This window comes from Heliangelus exortis, chromosome 2 (genome assembly GCF_036169615.1).
Source record: "Heliangelus exortis chromosome 2, bHelExo1.hap1, whole genome shotgun sequence".
In the NCBI taxonomy this organism is placed as follows: Eukaryota; Metazoa; Chordata; class Aves; order Apodiformes; family Trochilidae; genus Heliangelus; species Heliangelus exortis.
In genome coordinates this window covers 122951118-122968329 of record NC_092423.1, presented here as the reverse complement: position 1 = coordinate 122968329, position 17212 = coordinate 122951118, and the positions used below count along the sequence as shown (strand labels likewise).

The 17212-nt window shown below is 37.5% G+C and overlaps 1 protein-coding gene across 2 annotated transcripts; it reads left to right on the top strand.

The window, feature by feature from the left end:
• The first annotated feature begins 2627 nt into the window (after positions 1 to 2627).
• Positions 2628 to 13547, top strand: IMPA1 (inositol monophosphatase 1). 2 transcript variants are annotated; one of them, XM_071737855.1, is made up of 9 exons: positions 2628 to 2732; positions 4301 to 4382; positions 5499 to 5632; positions 7541 to 7645; positions 8581 to 8626; positions 8770 to 8878; positions 9610 to 9718; positions 11125 to 11276; positions 11703 to 13547. In XM_071737855.1, the coding sequence occupies exons 2-9, from the start codon at positions 4320 to 4322 to the stop codon at positions 11819 to 11821; spliced, it is 837 nt and encodes a 278-aa protein (XP_071593956.1). In that variant the 5' UTR covers positions 2628 to 2732; positions 4301 to 4319; the 3' UTR covers positions 11822 to 13547. The 2 variants fall into 2 exon arrangements, with proteins under 2 accessions (XP_071593956.1, XP_071593955.1); XM_071737854.1 differs by lacking the exon at positions 2628 to 2732 and adding an exon at positions 2909 to 3065.
• Positions 13548 to 17212: the final 3665 nt, after the last annotated feature.

The following is a 17212-nucleotide window of genomic DNA, read 5'->3' as shown; positions in this document are numbered from 1 at the left end:
ATAGTTAAAATAACATTTATTGTGGATAGAGAGAAGATAGACTTGGGATGCAGGAAGTACATTTTTGGGGCAATCTCAAAGGTTTTACCAGGAAGGTTGCTTTCATCACTCGCCAGTTATTGCTACAGGCTAGCAGCCTGTAAATGACAGTACAAATATGGCAAGTCACAGTTGATAAGACTCCAAAAGATTCACATTCACTTTCATCTTACTCCAGGAAAGTGCCTGGGATTGTGTATAGAAGCTCATTCCACTTAGTTTTCAGAAGCTGAGAAACAAAACCAAATTAAGCTAGTCTGACAGATAATAATTCAAGAGAGGTGAAAACTCTGTCCTAATCATCAACTCTAGGAACAAAAGCAGAAATTTTCCCAGAGCTTCAGTATCTTGTTTAGGCTAGAATTGCTCACATTTAGCTATTTAGACTCCAGCATATCTTTACTTGGCATATAACATTTTTTTGTTTTTTAAAGCTTATTATCTTAGCATGCTCATAGGGAAATTTAAGCAACTGGGTCTGAAGAAAAACACTCCCCCTTTGGAGGATAAATTTGACATTTGAAACCATCATTAATTTTACAGGCTTGTGTTTAGAAGGGTCAGAACTGTTTCACTTCAAAGTTAATTTTAAAAAAATGTTAAACTCACTTCTAGTAGATGCAAAGAAAAGTCATGCAGTGTTACTTAACTGAGAAGAGGAATTTATCAAAATAAATACTTAATAATTTTATAATAAATGGTACACGTAGCCGAACTATTAAAATAGTGAATATCTAGGTCTTTGGTAGTTACATCTGTATAATAATTTTAGAGAATGCACAAGGTCAAGGTTTTGCAAGCATTTTACTGCTGAGAATGCTCTTGGTGGCAGCTCATGGCCTCATTCCAGTTCAAATGCTGCTACAAAATTGGCTGGCATATACTTGCAGTGTTCAGCACAGTTTAGGAAGGGTTGTATTAACATTCAGAGCTGAATTTTGCTTGGATATGTGACCTTTAACATCAGCTGGGCAATGTAGCAAAGAAGAAATAATAATTCATCACACTAAGAAAGCAGGCAGTGATCTCACACTTTCCATCAGTTTCCTTTGTGTGTCCTGGCATGTGATTAGCCTGGTTAGAAGACTGTTTATCAATAGATCACCTCTGCTCATCTTGCTGATGAGGTGTCACATAAAAATGTATCTCCCTGCAGCTCAGTTCTCCTTGTAGTAGCCTCTTCCATGAAATACAAATTCCTTTCAGCTGGAGTGGAAATTACAATTTGCATTTTATTAATTATTACACTTATGAGGAGATAATATCAGGCATTTCTTTTTTGTTTTACTACTGCAGATTTTAGGAACAATGCAGAATTTCTGATCCCCTTAAACAGGCTGTAAATTACTTGCTATGTTAAGTATACTCTTAGTAATGTCAAAGAAGCCATACCAGTGCAGTCCAGTGTTAACTTGTACTGAAGCCTGTCTGGCAGCTTGCTTCAGCAAACACTGAATCAGAGCCGAAGTGCCTCTTTCAAATGGCTGTATGCTTTTAGTATAACCTTGTAATGGAGAACTTGAAAAATAATTAATGAAAACACACCTTATCACTGCTGCAGTTCTTTAATGAATGCCAGTACCTAAAAAACTAGTCTGAAATTACTATACTTGTTTACCAAATGGGAAGGAAGTCATGTGAGAACGTGCAGTGGTTTGTGCCACCCAGCAAAACTGCTGGGAATGGAATTTGTATCTTCCCTGGTGTGGGAAAGACAAAACTACCCCTGTTTGGCCTTGAGCAAGTGCCTAGGCGTGGGTTGGACTGGCAGTGAGGAAGAGGGGTAAGGCAGCTTCCTTTGGTGCAGATCATTGATGATCATTTGAAGTCCTGATGGAAATTACAACCCTTGTCCTATTTACAGTAGATCACCATTTTACATCTGAGAGTAAATAACATCAGTTCCAATTTGTGAACGCAACACCTAAGTGTTTTATCTTTACTTGACGAAAAAGGACAAAAGGCCATAGAAAATGAAAATACAAAAGGAAAGTTTTTTCCTTCTGTATGACTTTGATTATAGTAATCTTGCAAATGCATCGTTGCAACTGCAAAATTTTCTCAAAAATCTTTGTCTGAAAGCCATGGTTTTTCTTCTTTTTTCTGGAAAACGTGTTTACAACATAAAGGTATCAGTTGTCTCTGATTTGGGATTATCCTCCTTGGCAGAACTGTCATCAGGAGCTAGTGAGGGGGAAAGGAAGCTGTGATGATGGTTCTGGGGTTAGAAAAAAACCCCAATACACCGTAAACCGAACTGATTAAATGCCGTTTTAATCCGAAGGGACGGTTACATGTACATTCCTGTCCTTTTTATACGGCCCTTCACTCTTTTTTCCTCACGTTTGAACAACGCACTCCCGTGTTCAGCAGTGGCGCCTTCGGCCGCCCCAAGCCCAGGTAAACGCCAATCGCGTGCTCCACGGGAGAACATTTTCGGCATCTTCGTTCTCCCACGTCCAATTAATTACAAGCAATGAGATATTAAAGACCCAATTTCAACATCCGAACTCTAAAGTTAACGGCGCAGCCACCCGACCGCTCGCACCCGCGGCCTGCGACCCTGCCCCGCCTCCATGAGGCACCGCGCAGGAGGAGGCGGGTTCAGCGCTTCGCCTGCGCACTGGCGCGGCTGCCGTCCTCAGCGGGCACCGGGGCAAGGGTGGAGGTGACAGCGGGGCATCGCGGCAGCGGTGAGTCTTGTTTTCCTTCCCTGGCCGCCATTTCGGGGTGCCCTGAGGGGGATGCGCTTCTGCCCCGGGGGCTGGGGCCGGGCGCAGCCTCCCAGCCGCTCGGCGTTGCGGGAGCTGCTCTCCCCCGAGCCGGGCAGTGCCGGGCCGCCCTTCGGTCCTTCCAGCCCGGGGTCCAGACCTCTGTGCTCTGTTAGCGAGGCAAGCTCGTCACAGGGCATGCCGAGAGTACAAAACTAAGCTGGGCAAAAAAATACGCTTCTTCCAGTCAGTATAGGCGTTCGGACTTAACGAGAAAACGTGTTCTGGAGTTAGTGTTTTAGTGACGTTTTTAATGTATTTTTTTCCTCTGCTGTGCTGGATATCCGTGTAGTTTAGGCCCCACTAACACTTACCAATCGTTTATGAATATCAGAGTAGTAACTTTAGTGCTTTTATACACGATCAGTAAAGAGCATTATCAGCAAAATGGAGGCATCATACCCTTTGCATTTTGCGTAGCTTTTCTTGCCATCTGCACCTGTTTCAGACCAAGGGAAAGACCATTAGATGAGGGTGATTGGACTGGGGACTTGTGGGTCATGTTAATGGCACAGTTTTTTAATATTGTTTCAGTTCTAATTTTTTTAAAATGATCATTTATCTCATCTTTGTGACTCTGCAAGTGTTATGAAACCGTTGCCCAGGTGATCACTTAAAGACTTAGTCACTTAAAAAGGAAGTACCCAGAAGGCTTCTGTAAAAGCTAGGTTCTCAGAAATGAAACAGACTGTCAAAATCCAGGATACTGTTGAATCATTGAATGAATGTGTGGTCTGTTGGGGGTGTAGGAGAAATAATGGATGATATGCTGATTTGCATTTCCTTTGCTCATGCAAGTAGAGGTGCATATAGAATATAAGGTAGCCTGTATTGCTTCATAATACTTGCCAAAATGAAGACATTCTTAAATGAGTGTGGGATCTTGTAAATTTCTCATGTAGAATTAAAACTGTTTCATATATGTGTTTGGAATAAACCCCTAGAACTAAGCACAGAGGTCTTAAACAGGAGAAGGACAGATTTGTTTGAAATTCCAATCTTCTAATTTAAGATATTCAAAGTCATTTAAACCATACTTAAAAATAGACTATGCTGTATGTCAGCAATCTGCTCCAATAAATTACAGTGGAGAATCTAGTATTTTAAGAAAAAAGGCCCTGAGCTGTATTTGAGAGTATATTTGTGTGTAACCACACTATTTGTTTTTCAGAGCCTTTATGTACATTGAGGTCAGTTTCCTAATGTAGAATTTTGTATATGCATGTATCTTTCAAGTCTGAGGCTCTGTGCTTGTGGATGTTTTTGTGTTATGCTTTTATGATAGTCACAAAATGTGAGGGGGGAAAAATCTGGTATATTAGACTGAACTTTTAATACTTTTAAAGTTATTTTTTCAGGTTAAGGGATGGGACAGGCTTCAGTTTCCTAACAAGGAGAATACAGTGCATTCTGGAACAGAGGGAATAGATAATTAGAATATCTAAAATAATAGCTATAATAATTTTTCTGTTAATCTATCCTTTTGGTAGGCTATATATCTAAGAAAAGATGGCAGATCCGTGGCAAGAATGTATGGATTATGCAGTTACTTTAGCAAGGAAAGCTGGGGAGGTAAGTATAAACTATTTATTAAATAATATTACTTAGTCTAAAGGTCATTCAAAACTACATATATGCTAATGTTGGATAGTCTTCTGAGGAGTATTTTGTCAAAAACATAAATTAACAGAATTATTCAGTGGTGTTCAAGTTCAAGATTTTAGTGTCTTTCATGTTTACAGCTTGGTCAGTTTAACAAAACAGCTTTGTTCTTCTTCGGACCAGAGTCTGATTAAAGACTAAGGAATATCTTTTGGTCCTTAAATTTTGTTAAAAAAAAAAAAAGGAAATTCTCAATCCTTTTTTTTTTCCCTTAAACTGCACCTGTCTATCTTACTATTTTACCTGAAGGCTCTAAGCAGTCTTTCTTTCAAACACCTCAGTCAACTTTATACAGTGACTTCTTGTTGGCACAAGATACCATATCGTGTTCTCTTTATGAAGGCTGCTTTACTTCTATAAATAAGCATCCCTTGCAGTGGCAGAACTTCACCCATTTGTGATCTGAGGTGGCTTAAAACAGGGAAGAGTCAGCACATCTTGGCATAGCCTCAGCATGCATGATTACCAAATGTTCAGTTCTTGGTGGTTCTTCTTGGCAGATTTGAATATTGCAGCTAGACAAGATGGCACATGTACTAATTCTGTTCCCTGGAGCTGCAGAATCTGCAGAACATTGTCCCTGCAACAACCTCATTAAAGTCTTCCCTCAGAAAATCTTTCTAAGTTATAGTAAACTGATTTTGTTAGCTGGGAGGCATGGGCTCTTGTTTAAGCTGATTCTGATGGTTTTAAGGTCATAAATGCATGGTCTGGCTAAAAATAGCTGATTTAAGTTCAGTCTTCAGTTCTTCATTCAACTCTGGTATTTACATTTATAAACCTAAAACCCTAATGAAACAGTTTCATGTACCAGTGGCCACATAAAAGTTTGTGCTGAATAGGGGTCTGGAGGTAGATGCAAGGGTAAGCCTCAGATCCTGCAGTTAATCTAGGTTTTGTCACTGCTTGTGATTGTGTTATGGATGTGCAGTATAGAAAATGACAGTAAAAAGATGCTCAAATTTTGGGGAAAACTAATATTTTCCATGCTGTTAATGGCTAAAGATTTTTTTCTTGTGTTAACAGATAATCCGTGGAGCACTCAAAGAAGAAATATCTGTTATGACTAAAAGCTCACCAGTAGATCTAGTGACAGAAACTGATCAAAAAGTAGAAAACTTCATTATTTCTTTGATAAAAGAAAAATATCCTTCTCACAGGTAAGGCTTTATATCAGTACACTTTTGATAGATGAGAAGAGGTGACTGGAAGAAGAAAATGGAAGGTTTATGGTTTTGCTTGGTAAAATTTTGTTCAAATTGACATGCTGGAAAGTTACAGAACTCTACCTTATCCTCTGTATATTGAGTATTTTAGAGTACTAGTGAGTTGAAATTTTACCCAGGGCTGTAGTAACAAATCAAGGTGTACCCAGGGTCTACTGACATAAATTTAGCCTTGTTCAAGACTTAGCTGAAAGTTTTGAATCACCTGTAAGTAGCTTCTTTGTTATTTGTGTTGGGAGAATCAAAGGTTGCCCAAGATACCTGGAAGCCCCAGAACGCAAATTTCTTGTAGGATCCCTTCACTGACTGTGCTGGAAGAGTCCCATGGAACTGAGTGTGCCTCTGGCAAATCTTTCATATCAGACATCCTTAAAAGAATTCATTCTGCATAACTGAAAATCAGTCATTAAAAAACCTGATATTTTTAAATAAAAAAAAAAAATCTTCCCATGCCCTCCTTCCCCAGATAAGGTTATTCTGGAAGAGTGAATTATCTGTATTTTACCTACTTTTACTCACAAGGGGCTTTCCCATTTTGACATTGAAATTTAATACAGTTAACTAAAAGTAGGTTAGCTAATTTTTCCTTACATTTTCTTGGATATTTTCTTATTGTAGTTGTATGTGTGAGACTTAATAAATATGCACAAGAAACATCTGAGGTGATGCAAAATGTCAGTAACCTAACCATGTTAGTTTAAGTGTAGAGGTTTTTGGAATGACCTTGAAATAACACTTTTCCATGACACTGATAAACATTTTAGAATATTTTTAGCTTCATTTCATATTAGATAATTGATACAATGTTAGACATACTGGTGTTGAATTTCTCTTTCTAATGAGTTTACCTAGAATAACCTAACCATTTACCTAAATAACCATTCTCTCTCTCTCTTCTGTTTGTGAAGATCTGCTGTTTTTTGGAAACATGCTGTTTCTTTCTTAGCAGTCATTGTCATTTCCATAGTTAATCATAAAACTCCTGGTCAATATTAAAGGGAGCTTACTTACTTTCAGCAGTTTTTCTCATTTTGCATGTTTGTGGAGGGAAGCATGTGCTTGAGGAATGCTTTTCATGGGTTGAGTAATCTGTGATAAATTCAAAACCATGCAAAAGACAGAGTTCCACCCACTTACACTCAATCAGATAATTTTGTTGTTCAAAACAAATATATTCATGAGCAGCAAAACATGTGAAATGTGGATTCCTGTGGCACTGTGGCTTTTGTGTTCCCTAGGTTTAGTGTTATGGTTGAGCATGCACTCTGCTGTCTTCTTCAGAAGCAGCTCTGGTTTGGGCTTCATCCCCTGACCATGTTACTATTTTTGTAATACCTGTAAAACTAAACAGTTCTGAGAGCAACAACTTTCTGACATATTTGGGTTGAAATCACACTACAAATATAACAGTTACTGCAGTGGTCTAACCAAATGCATATGACCACAAATGCTGTCTTCAGTTGCAACATAAACTAAAAAGAAGTGGTTTATAGAAAAATGAACTGGAAGTTGGAACTCAGCTACAGGTATTCAGACCAAAATTTGGTGATGCTTTTACAGGAAAAAAAAAATGAAAATGTTCATGTTCTGAATGCTTAATTCCAGTAATGGATGTTAAAACATAAATTTCCCCACAAATTGTGCTTACCTCTGCCATCATAAATGTTGATGTTCAGATGGGTTGGTGCTTTGTAGATAACTTGTGTATTTCTCAGCTTTTTACATTTGACTACTGGCACAAAAAACTGTCTTACTTTAAGGATTTTTACTTCAAGAACAGTGTTGTAGTTCAGACATTTTAAGCAATTCTTTTTTATCTTTTAAATGTGTTTACTACTCTAGCTTCATCGGAGAAGAATCTGTTGCAGCTGGACAGGGCAGCGTTTTGACTGATAACCCCACATGGATTATTGACCCTATTGATGGAACTACCAACTTTGTACACAGGTCCATCTTTCATTTTTTTTATGTTAGCAATTTCAGTGGATTACCTTATTTGCTCAGTTCCATGGAAGTAAGGTTTTCTTTTCACTTATAAATGTCTTTTAAAGCAATACTATGAACTTGTCAATGGTTACAGCATTTATTAAGAGCTATTGGGCAGTTTTTGTAATCATTTTAGTATTTCTGTAGGCAGACAGTAGTCACACTCTGTAACCTGTACTGTGTAATAGGAGTCAGCAGCCTTTGGCATGAGTGCCAAAGATGGATGGGCAGATTTAAATAGTGAAGCAACAGGACTTAGAATTGACACCCTCAGAGAAGCTTTGGCAAGAAACTGTAACAGCTCCAAGTGCTGATTTCTAAGAAATTTCAAATGAACTGATATCTAGGAGCTGCTACTGTGAAAGAAAGGAAAGTACCATCAGTGATTTTTCTGGTGATGTTTTGCACCAGAGTGCAAAACATTCAGTGTATTTTCAGGCATTTTCAGTGTAATACTGACTTCCTGTTCCTACTGTATGTGGCACATAAGGTGGAAGTGGGGGAGAAGAGAATTTGATGCTTTTCATGAGACCATTTTGCCCAGCTTGTTCCTTCTGAGAAGGGTTAGTAGCATAGAGGCTTGCTTGTATTCTTGGGCTATAAACTGTCAGTCCCTAATCTAATAACAGCTGTAACAGGGATGACAGTGCTAAGATGTACCAGGCTTAGTGTCAGTGGGTGGAAAAATTGTATTCTAGATGGTAATTGAGTGTTATTTGGTCTATTTTCATAGGAAATTGGACAAGTTTCAGAAAATTAGTATTTTCTATATAGTCCAAATTTCTTTTTCAAATACACATTCCATTTAACTCCATATTGTTTGAATTATGAGTAAGCATGGTAATGAAAGAAGCATAGTGTCTCACTATAAATTAGTGAAATGTTTTGTTTTGTAGGTTTCCATTTGTGGCAGTTTCAATTGGCTTTGTTGTAAACAAAAAGGTATACTTTTTATTATTTAATATCTAATCAGTCAAAACCAAATTAATTCCTTGTTGCTAATTATAACTGATATCTGTATTTTTACAGTAATCAGGAAGAAAGGGGGGAAAAAAGCCTCAAGACATCTTTACTTTTTCTTTCAGATAGAGTTTGGTATTGTGTATAGTTGTGTAGAAGACAAGATGTATACTGCCAGAAAAGGAAAAGGTGCATTTTGCAATGGTCAGAAACTGCAAGTATCAGGCCAAGAGGGTAAGCTGAACTGAGTAGCTTCTTTCTAATAATTACTTTTATTTTGCAAATGAGTCATGAGCAGTTTTAGATCTGGATATATTTCTGTTTCTTGGTTCCTAGTTTTCTTTTTGCAAGAACAGGTGGATTTTTTTTGCCATTTATTGTTCAGTTTCAAGAAATAGCTTTTATGTTCTCTTTCATGCATATAATATGCCTGTGTTCTCTGCAATATCAGGACTCAACAACTGAAGTTTTTATTGCCTATGTGTCTGTATGTTGTGGGGTTTTTTAAAATTTGTTTTTAACCTTACAGACCTTCTATGTCTGTAATATATCTGTGATTTTTCATTAGAGTCTCTAACAAATCTGCCAAACAATTCAACTTATTCCAGGTATGAAATAGTGGTTTAAATTAGTATCACTCTTGTATACTCACTACCCTATGTAAAACAAAATCTGCACTTCAAGTGGGACCTTTATAGATCTAAGTTCTGTTCTAATTTTTACAGAAATAAAAGTGTTACTAATAACATCATTTAATGTATATTCAAAATTGAACCAGCTTTGTTCACTGTATTTTTACTGCCATTTTCCATTTAAGAACAGATCATTATACATTCTATGTAATACTTACGTTAAAATATCTCACTTTTATTCAGCCTTGTAAGAAAGCAATGAAGTAAACTCTGCTGGTTGCTGTTATTATATAAGCTGTGCTGTTAAAAAAGTGAGGCTTGTTTGTTTTCCAGACATTACAAAATCCCTCTTAGTAACAGAACTGGGATCAAATCGTGATCCAGAGACTATAAAAATAATCCTGTCTAACATGGAAAGACTTCTCAGTATTCCTATTCATGGGTAAGATACTTCCTGGGTTTTATATTTACTGATAGTGTTAATACTGTAAATATGTAGACATGAACATTTTTAGGAAGAATTGGTTGCATTATGTTTGACATCTTAAAATATGAAATATTATTTACATATTTTTGTCCAGTAGCTTCTGCAGAGAAACTAAGTATGTTTTACTTTTTCAATAAAATTCTGTGCCTTTTGGGTTTGGTTTTTTTTTTTTCAGAAGCACACAGAGAGTAAAACTGGATGGACAGAAGGTGTATTACATTTCCTAGTTTCTTTTCCCCATAGCAATGAAAATTGTTGGGTTTTTAAAAATATGTATCAGAAGACAAAAGTAGATCTTCCAGTGCTCTTTCAACACCATACTATTTTTTGTTTGTTTGTCCAACCAGTTTAAATCGCACATAAAATGTTCTTACTTTGTTACATTCCCTTTATTCTTCTCCACGTGAGCCAATGCCTACATTTCTGCAAACCATTTTATGTCTAAAAGTGATTTCAGATACTCAACCCCACTCATGTTTCTCATCTAAAAGAGGTTGTAGTTTTATGCTGAGAGTCTTAGAATGCTTGTTTTGACACTTTAAAGGTAGATTATTTTTTTTTTACTTTGAAAGTCTTCTAATGTCATGAAAGAATATATACTAAATTGACAGTAGGGAATACATGTTGTCAGGTCAGCTGTGTTATTTTATTTATAAAAAGTAATCTTCTAAATTTTTTATGTATAGTCTTTTGCAGTAATCTTGCTGCTTTCAGTTGCAATTTATGTAAAATGTACATTTTACTGATAATGGAAACAAATGCCATTATTTGTACAAGTCACACTTACTAAGTAAGAGCATCAACAGTTCTGAAAGAAACTGAAATTCATAACATGAGGATTTTGATGAACTTAACCAGACCAAATTTACACTGTGAGATTTATTTTTTGTGGTTACTACTGTCAAGGTTTTTTTTCCAAGGTTATTTACTTACTGAACATCACCAGAGAAACTGAAGTAACTTTTTTTTTTTTTTTTCCAACACTGAGAGCAGTGTATGCTCTACTTTTTGTATTGAAAAATCATAGAACAGCTGCTATGGTTGCATGGGTAGATACTTCCTGTAATATGCTTTAGGTTAAGGTTTTTTTTTAAGATATGTTCTCACTCTAAAACAAAATTGTTTAATAGAATTCATAAATGTAATTTCTGGAAATCTGTGTTTTGGGGAGCTCCTCAAGCTTCTTAAGGAAAACTTTGTTCTGAATGTTTTGTTTTGTTTCACTGCAGCATTCCACTGGATTTTCTCTAGTTCAGTTCTTTTTATGTGTGATGCTTCTGTGTTCTTTGTGCAGTCTGCACAGACACTGTGACTTTCTTACAAACTCTGCTCAACTGAAAAAACAACTGTGTCTCCTTTAGGATTAGAGCTGTTGGTACAGCAGCTGTGAACATGTGCCTTGTGGCAACGGGTGGAGCTGATGCCTATTATGAAATGGGAATTCACTGCTGGGATATGGCAGGGGCTGGAATTGTTGTTACTGAAGCAGGTGGAGTACTGCTGGATGTATCAGGTAAATACACAGGCATGCATGACAGTCTTCCATCCTTTAAATAGCTAATTGGGAGAAAAACACATCTGAAATTAAAAGACAAAGAGGTTTTTCTACCCCCTTTTCAAGTTCTCTCTACTAAACAGAATTCCAATCCAGTTAATTGATGAAGAGAGTCAATTGTATGTTCTTAAGCTACAAGTCAGCTTTTACTCCTTTCTCTGAGCACCTGGAAAAGTGGAAAAAACAGTAAGCATACACCAAAGAGAATTTGAATGTAGCTTACATGAGATACCCACTATATTAAATGCAGCTTTATCTCAGGGCAAAACTTGGGCTTAAAGAGTAATGTGTCATTTAAACTTTATATTTTCAGTGCTCATTTTCTTACCTACTTTGTATTTTCTCCAGATAAAAGGTAGTTACTCTGCTTGCTTTGATTTCCAGGTGGCCCATTTGATCTGATGTCTCGAAGAATAATTGCAGCAAGTAGTCGAGCTATAGGAGAAAGAATAGCCAAAGCACTTCAAATAATTCCTCTGCAAAGGGATGATGCAACTAACTGAATACCAAAACTACACCTTAAATGTAATTCTATAATGTTGTCTCAATCCCATGTGGTGTTTTTTTAACACCTTGAACCTGGTTAAAATAGATGGTAGTCTTTCAGTAGTTGTGTGACTGCTAGCTAAGTAGTGTTTTGAGACTGGACCAACATTCTAAATAAGCTGTTACTGTTAAGTATTTTATTTAACATCACAATTGCATAAATATCCATAAAAGTAATAAAATATACACAATATTTTCAGCTTTTGTACTACACTGAGAGACATAGTAAGAGGCTTTTTAACACCTAGATAAATACGAGTCTCTAGTTCCACAAGTGACAAAAAGTTCTGTCTTAGCATTGCATCATCACATCTAATCCTGAACCTAGAAAAATGAAAGCATTCGTTCATGCAGCCTTTCTCTCTCCCATCTGTTGCTTTCTTCAGTGTCATCAGTGTATCTTTTTTCTTACCTTGTTACAGGTTTTATAGAGGTTAGCTCACACATTTCCAAATGTTTTTGAGTTACTTTCAGCTTTAATTTAAAGCCTTTTTTATTTAGCTGTCTTTTTTTTTTTCTTTTCCTTTTTTTTTTTTTTTTTTTTTTTGTTGTCATCATTCTGCCTTTCTCACAGTACATAAACAAACACAGTCTCTTTTAGCCTCTTATGTGGTCAGTATACTTGCAAATTCATGAGGGTTGCAAAAATGACAGTTATTGTGCATCTCCCAGAAATAGGCACTGAGCACACCTTCTATCACCAAATGGACTTACTTAAAGTAAGATCAACTGTGATTTCCATTTGACCGTTGCAGTCAGCTCATACTGTGTCCTTTATCTTATTCTTGGCAGTTATAATTTCTGGTAATTTTGCTTGAGTTTCTCCATAGGTGAGTGTGTTTCAGAGACTAAAGAATCATTAAGATCTGATAAAGAGTTCTCAGTAACTCAGCTGGCAGAAAAATAAGCCCATAATCGATTTTTCACATAATTTTCTGTAAGTTATGAAAGCAGTGGCCATTTCCATCGTGTTAGACTGTACGGGCAGAAAAGAAGATCCATGTCTAAACCTAAAGGGTTTATAAATCTAAGACATACTTAAAAAATTGAACTGGTTCTTTGAATTTTTGTATTTAGGATTGTTGTATCTGTACTGTTCAGATAACTAATGCACTTTAAAATTTAGATCAGTTTTTAGACTGATTTCTCCATGTCTAAAGTTTCCTACAGAAAGTTCCTACATTGGTGATCCAGTCAAGACACAGCAATGTTTTGGAAGACCTCAATTTTTGTACTGCTTTCCCACTATTTTTATTTTGGAAAATGGTGTTCTCTGTTTTGATGTTTCAGCAGGTCTCTGATTATAAATTTCAGTCTTTTGTATCAGTTGATTTTTGCAGATTTTGCAGAAATACTTAGTTGTATCTAATGCCAAATGATTACCATAAATGAGAACAGCCTGCTATAAAGGCCTTGTCAAAAAGCCAGACTTACATTATTGTACTTTTTAAATTCCCATTGACAAGGATAGAAACTTTTTTGATCATTTCTCTCTAACTTTATTGCTGTAATTGATGTAATTGATTCATAATTTCTTGAAGTGTGTCTAATGCACCAGTTTTTTGCCTTTTGTATAACAAAGTCTGTATCATGTTTTAAAACTCACTTATTTGTAAAACAGTGGCTGAAAAACAGTTGAGGTGGGAGGAGACATTTGAAATAAATTATGCTTTAGCAGCAGCAGTTTCAGATGTGTTTGCTTTCTTAACGTTCAGGATGCTGGGTCCCAATAATCTGGATTTGTGGGCTTCAGACTTCCTCTGAGTTGAACACTTTCTGGGCCTATGGTGTACATAGAACGTAAACTCTTATGCCTTTAGATAAATGGGATTGTATCTGCACCTGCAGTAGTTTCTTCAGAGTGGATATTCCAACACCTTCCAGTTGTGCTGCATTAATCATCTCCAACCTCAGAGCTCAAACTTTAGGATTTGTGATCTGTGATTTGCTTGTGATTTGTTATGAAGACCCATCAGCAGGTTGAAGCATGTAGCTTTCTCACTTAGCTTTCCTGATAATGCTCTTTGAGTTAAAATTTGTATTAATTTCCCATCTTGTCCCTCTCAGTCTATTCGTAATGGAGACTGTTCTCATTTTTTCACTCTATAAATGGCAGCTTTTATCAATTGTCTGCTTTCTTTGCAATTTCAGTCTCTTTTTCAGAGGGATCAGAACTCCCTGTTGTTTGCTGCTTTGTTAAGCATTATCTTTTCAGATAACTCTATCTAATATGTGGCCACTTCATTAATGATGCAAAAGAACAAAAAATGTAATTTTTAAGTTTGAATCTGTGCTAGTCTGCCATTTGGGAAATTTTTGTAGTATTTTCTGTAGTAAAACAGAAGTTATAATTGCTTTGTAATCAAAATGCTTTTGAGAGATGATGAGAGGTAGTCCCTGAGTGTTTAACATAATAAAATACCTGGTTTTGTTGCTATGAAAGGTGAAGTGGCATAATCTTAGATTTTTTTTTTTTTAATAATTCAAGTTACGTATTTACAGTTTTTGCTGGACAATGAGACAATAAAAAAATCAGTTACCATAGAAAGAGCAGATAGACTGTCAGACTAAGGTTAGGAGTATTTCTCTTGAATACATCAACAGTCCAGTACACAGGTACCTTTCCTACAGAGCTTTTCAGTGAACATCTCGTGACTTCAGCCATTCTGTTCTGGTTTGAATCTCAGGTCTGAGTGAAGACTCAAAATTTACAAGTGCAAGAAGGAGGACAGCAGTAACTGGAGCAAGTAAAAAATTCCAATAGCTACTACTGGAATTTAAAGGAACACATGGGCAAATTGAACCAGTCAGTCCCTTCACCTTCATGGTGAGAATTTGAATGGTCAACTACATCCCCAGAGGGCTACAGTGCCCTCTGCTTTTCTTAGCAATGTTCTTCAGATTTAGGGGTACTGATTTTTAGCCCACACCTAACACAATCAGTACTACAGTTAGTAATGCAGATTTTTAGCACTCATGTGTATGAAAAAGGGTAGGTAGCCTTAGCATACTGTTCTGGCTGTTATCCCTGTTCATTACCCCTCTCTATTTATTGATCTGTTGATTGTGATTGTTGTCTACACTAACACTCAAAGCTTTGTTCCTTCAGAGTGTTCCAGTAGATTGAATCCTTCAGAGCTTTCCCATCATGAAACACTGGCAAAGACAGAGTCATAAAAGGCTTCTGAGTCTCAACAATCCCTGTTAAGTGGCCCTGCAGAAAATCCCTCCCCTGGCCCCTCCTTCCTCCCCTATGAAATACAGACTATTCCTCATATCTTGTGACCCAAAGCTATAGTTTTGATAGAATCATAGAATTGGCTGGGTTGGAAGGGACCTCAGAGATCATCAAGTCCAACCCTTGATCCACTACCGCTGCAGTTACCAGACCATGGCACTGAGTGCCACATCCAGGCTCTTTTTAAATATCTCCAGGGATGGAGAATCCACTACTTCCCAGGGCAGCCCATTCCAGTGCTTGATCACCCTCTCAGTAAAGAAATTCTTTCTAATGTCCAACCTAAACCTCCCCCGGCACAACTTAAGACCATGCCCTCTTGTCTTGCTGAGAGTTGCCTGGGAAAAGAGACCAACCCCCACCTGGCTACAACCTCTTTTCAGGGAGTTGTAGAGAGTGATGAGGTCTCCTCTGAGCCTCCTCTTCTCCAGGCTGAAATTAATTAATTTAATTCTGCATAATCTAATGTCTACATGTGAATTAGACATTCTGACTAGATAGAAAACGTCAACTTGTTACATCAATATAAAGGAATTTAAATAAGGGAGGTATCTTTCTTTTCCTGGGCTTCTTCCCATTGTCTCAAAACCATCCACAAGTTCAGCTCTGGTCATTACCTGTCAATAAAGTAAATGACAACCCTGATCCTGCTGCTGAAGTGCTGACAAGCAGCTTTCCAACAGGCCATTGGTTTTGGATCTACAGCAGCTGGCATGACTTGCTCTGTTTGCACAGACTTCAGACATCAGGATATTGTCAGTGATGTGACACTCAGGAGTCCCTGGCAGAGCCAGTCAGCCAGATGACCCAGATAACACCAGCCATTTGATCTGTGGATTACTGCTTGTCCTGCACCAAAAGTGACAGTCCATGTGGTCTGTCACATCACTCATGGGTTTATACAATCTTTGTGCAAAGATCCACAGCCTCTCAAATATCATCAGGAGCTTCTGAAATGTCGTCTCTTCTCAGTGTCTTCCTGCTACTTTAACAGGGCACACAACGACATGCTTCAAAGCCACGTGCAACATCCAAAACAAGCAAACTCAAGTGAGAGCACATTATGCCACTGTCAAAGAGCTACAAACTCTTGCCTGTTTGCAGAGGATGGTTTAGATATCCCACAGCAGAGCAAAAGCATTTCCTACCACAATGCAAGCTAAGAATATGTGATTTAAAAAATTGGTGTTTGTACATCCTGTTCCAGAAGATCAAAGCCTATGTTGGTGACTCTACAGTCGCTTGAATTTATACGTTGTGTGTCATGCTTACTCTTGGTTTGCACAGTTGCAGTAATGGTTTTCACACTGAGATAATTCTCCCTACACCAGTGTTACTTTAGTTAGGAATCAAGTCTTTCATAAAGCCATTTAAGTGAAAGGAGAAGAATGCCAAAATGCAACTATGAACAGAAGCCTACCCGCTTTTAATTCAGTGGAATATTAAGGTTTATGTTTTGTTATGTTTGCTTAGCAAAGACCACATTTAACCATGTAAAGCAGTTAATTCAAAGTGATGCTACCTCAACTACCTGACTACTAATTTAGTAGGAGCCCTTCCTCAACTTGCTGAGTCAGATCTTTCTCCTCTGCTGTCCCCTGGAGGGATGGGTCTGTCCTGTTCATCCTGCCCCTGTACCCAGACACAGTTCATTCTCGTAGGAGCTTGAGCAGCGACTGAAGCCATGCACTTCACCGTGCCTGACACAACACCAGATGGCAGCCGCAGCCAGGAGAACACCAGAAAACCCAAGGTTCCTTTTTTTATGGATCAGATTTCCCTTTTCCGCTCGTCCCTCCCATGCTCCTCCTGCTCGCTGTTAAATATTGTTGGATACAACTAAGAGCATATCTGGGAATTATTCAAAACAACTGGACCACGAATTTTTGAGGGCTTGGACTCTGTGTTTATGTGACTTGTCAAGAAATTTGAAATAGGGCTTGCATCAGCAGCATTACCCTTCCCTCCTTTCCAATGTAAGTGTATTGAAGATTGTGGTATCTGTCACAAGGACGTGAATCTGAACTCTAAAATGAGATAAAAGCCACGCGAATTATCAGATTACAGTGCATTTAAGGCTGTAGTAATTTCCCCCAGATATTTGCTGTCA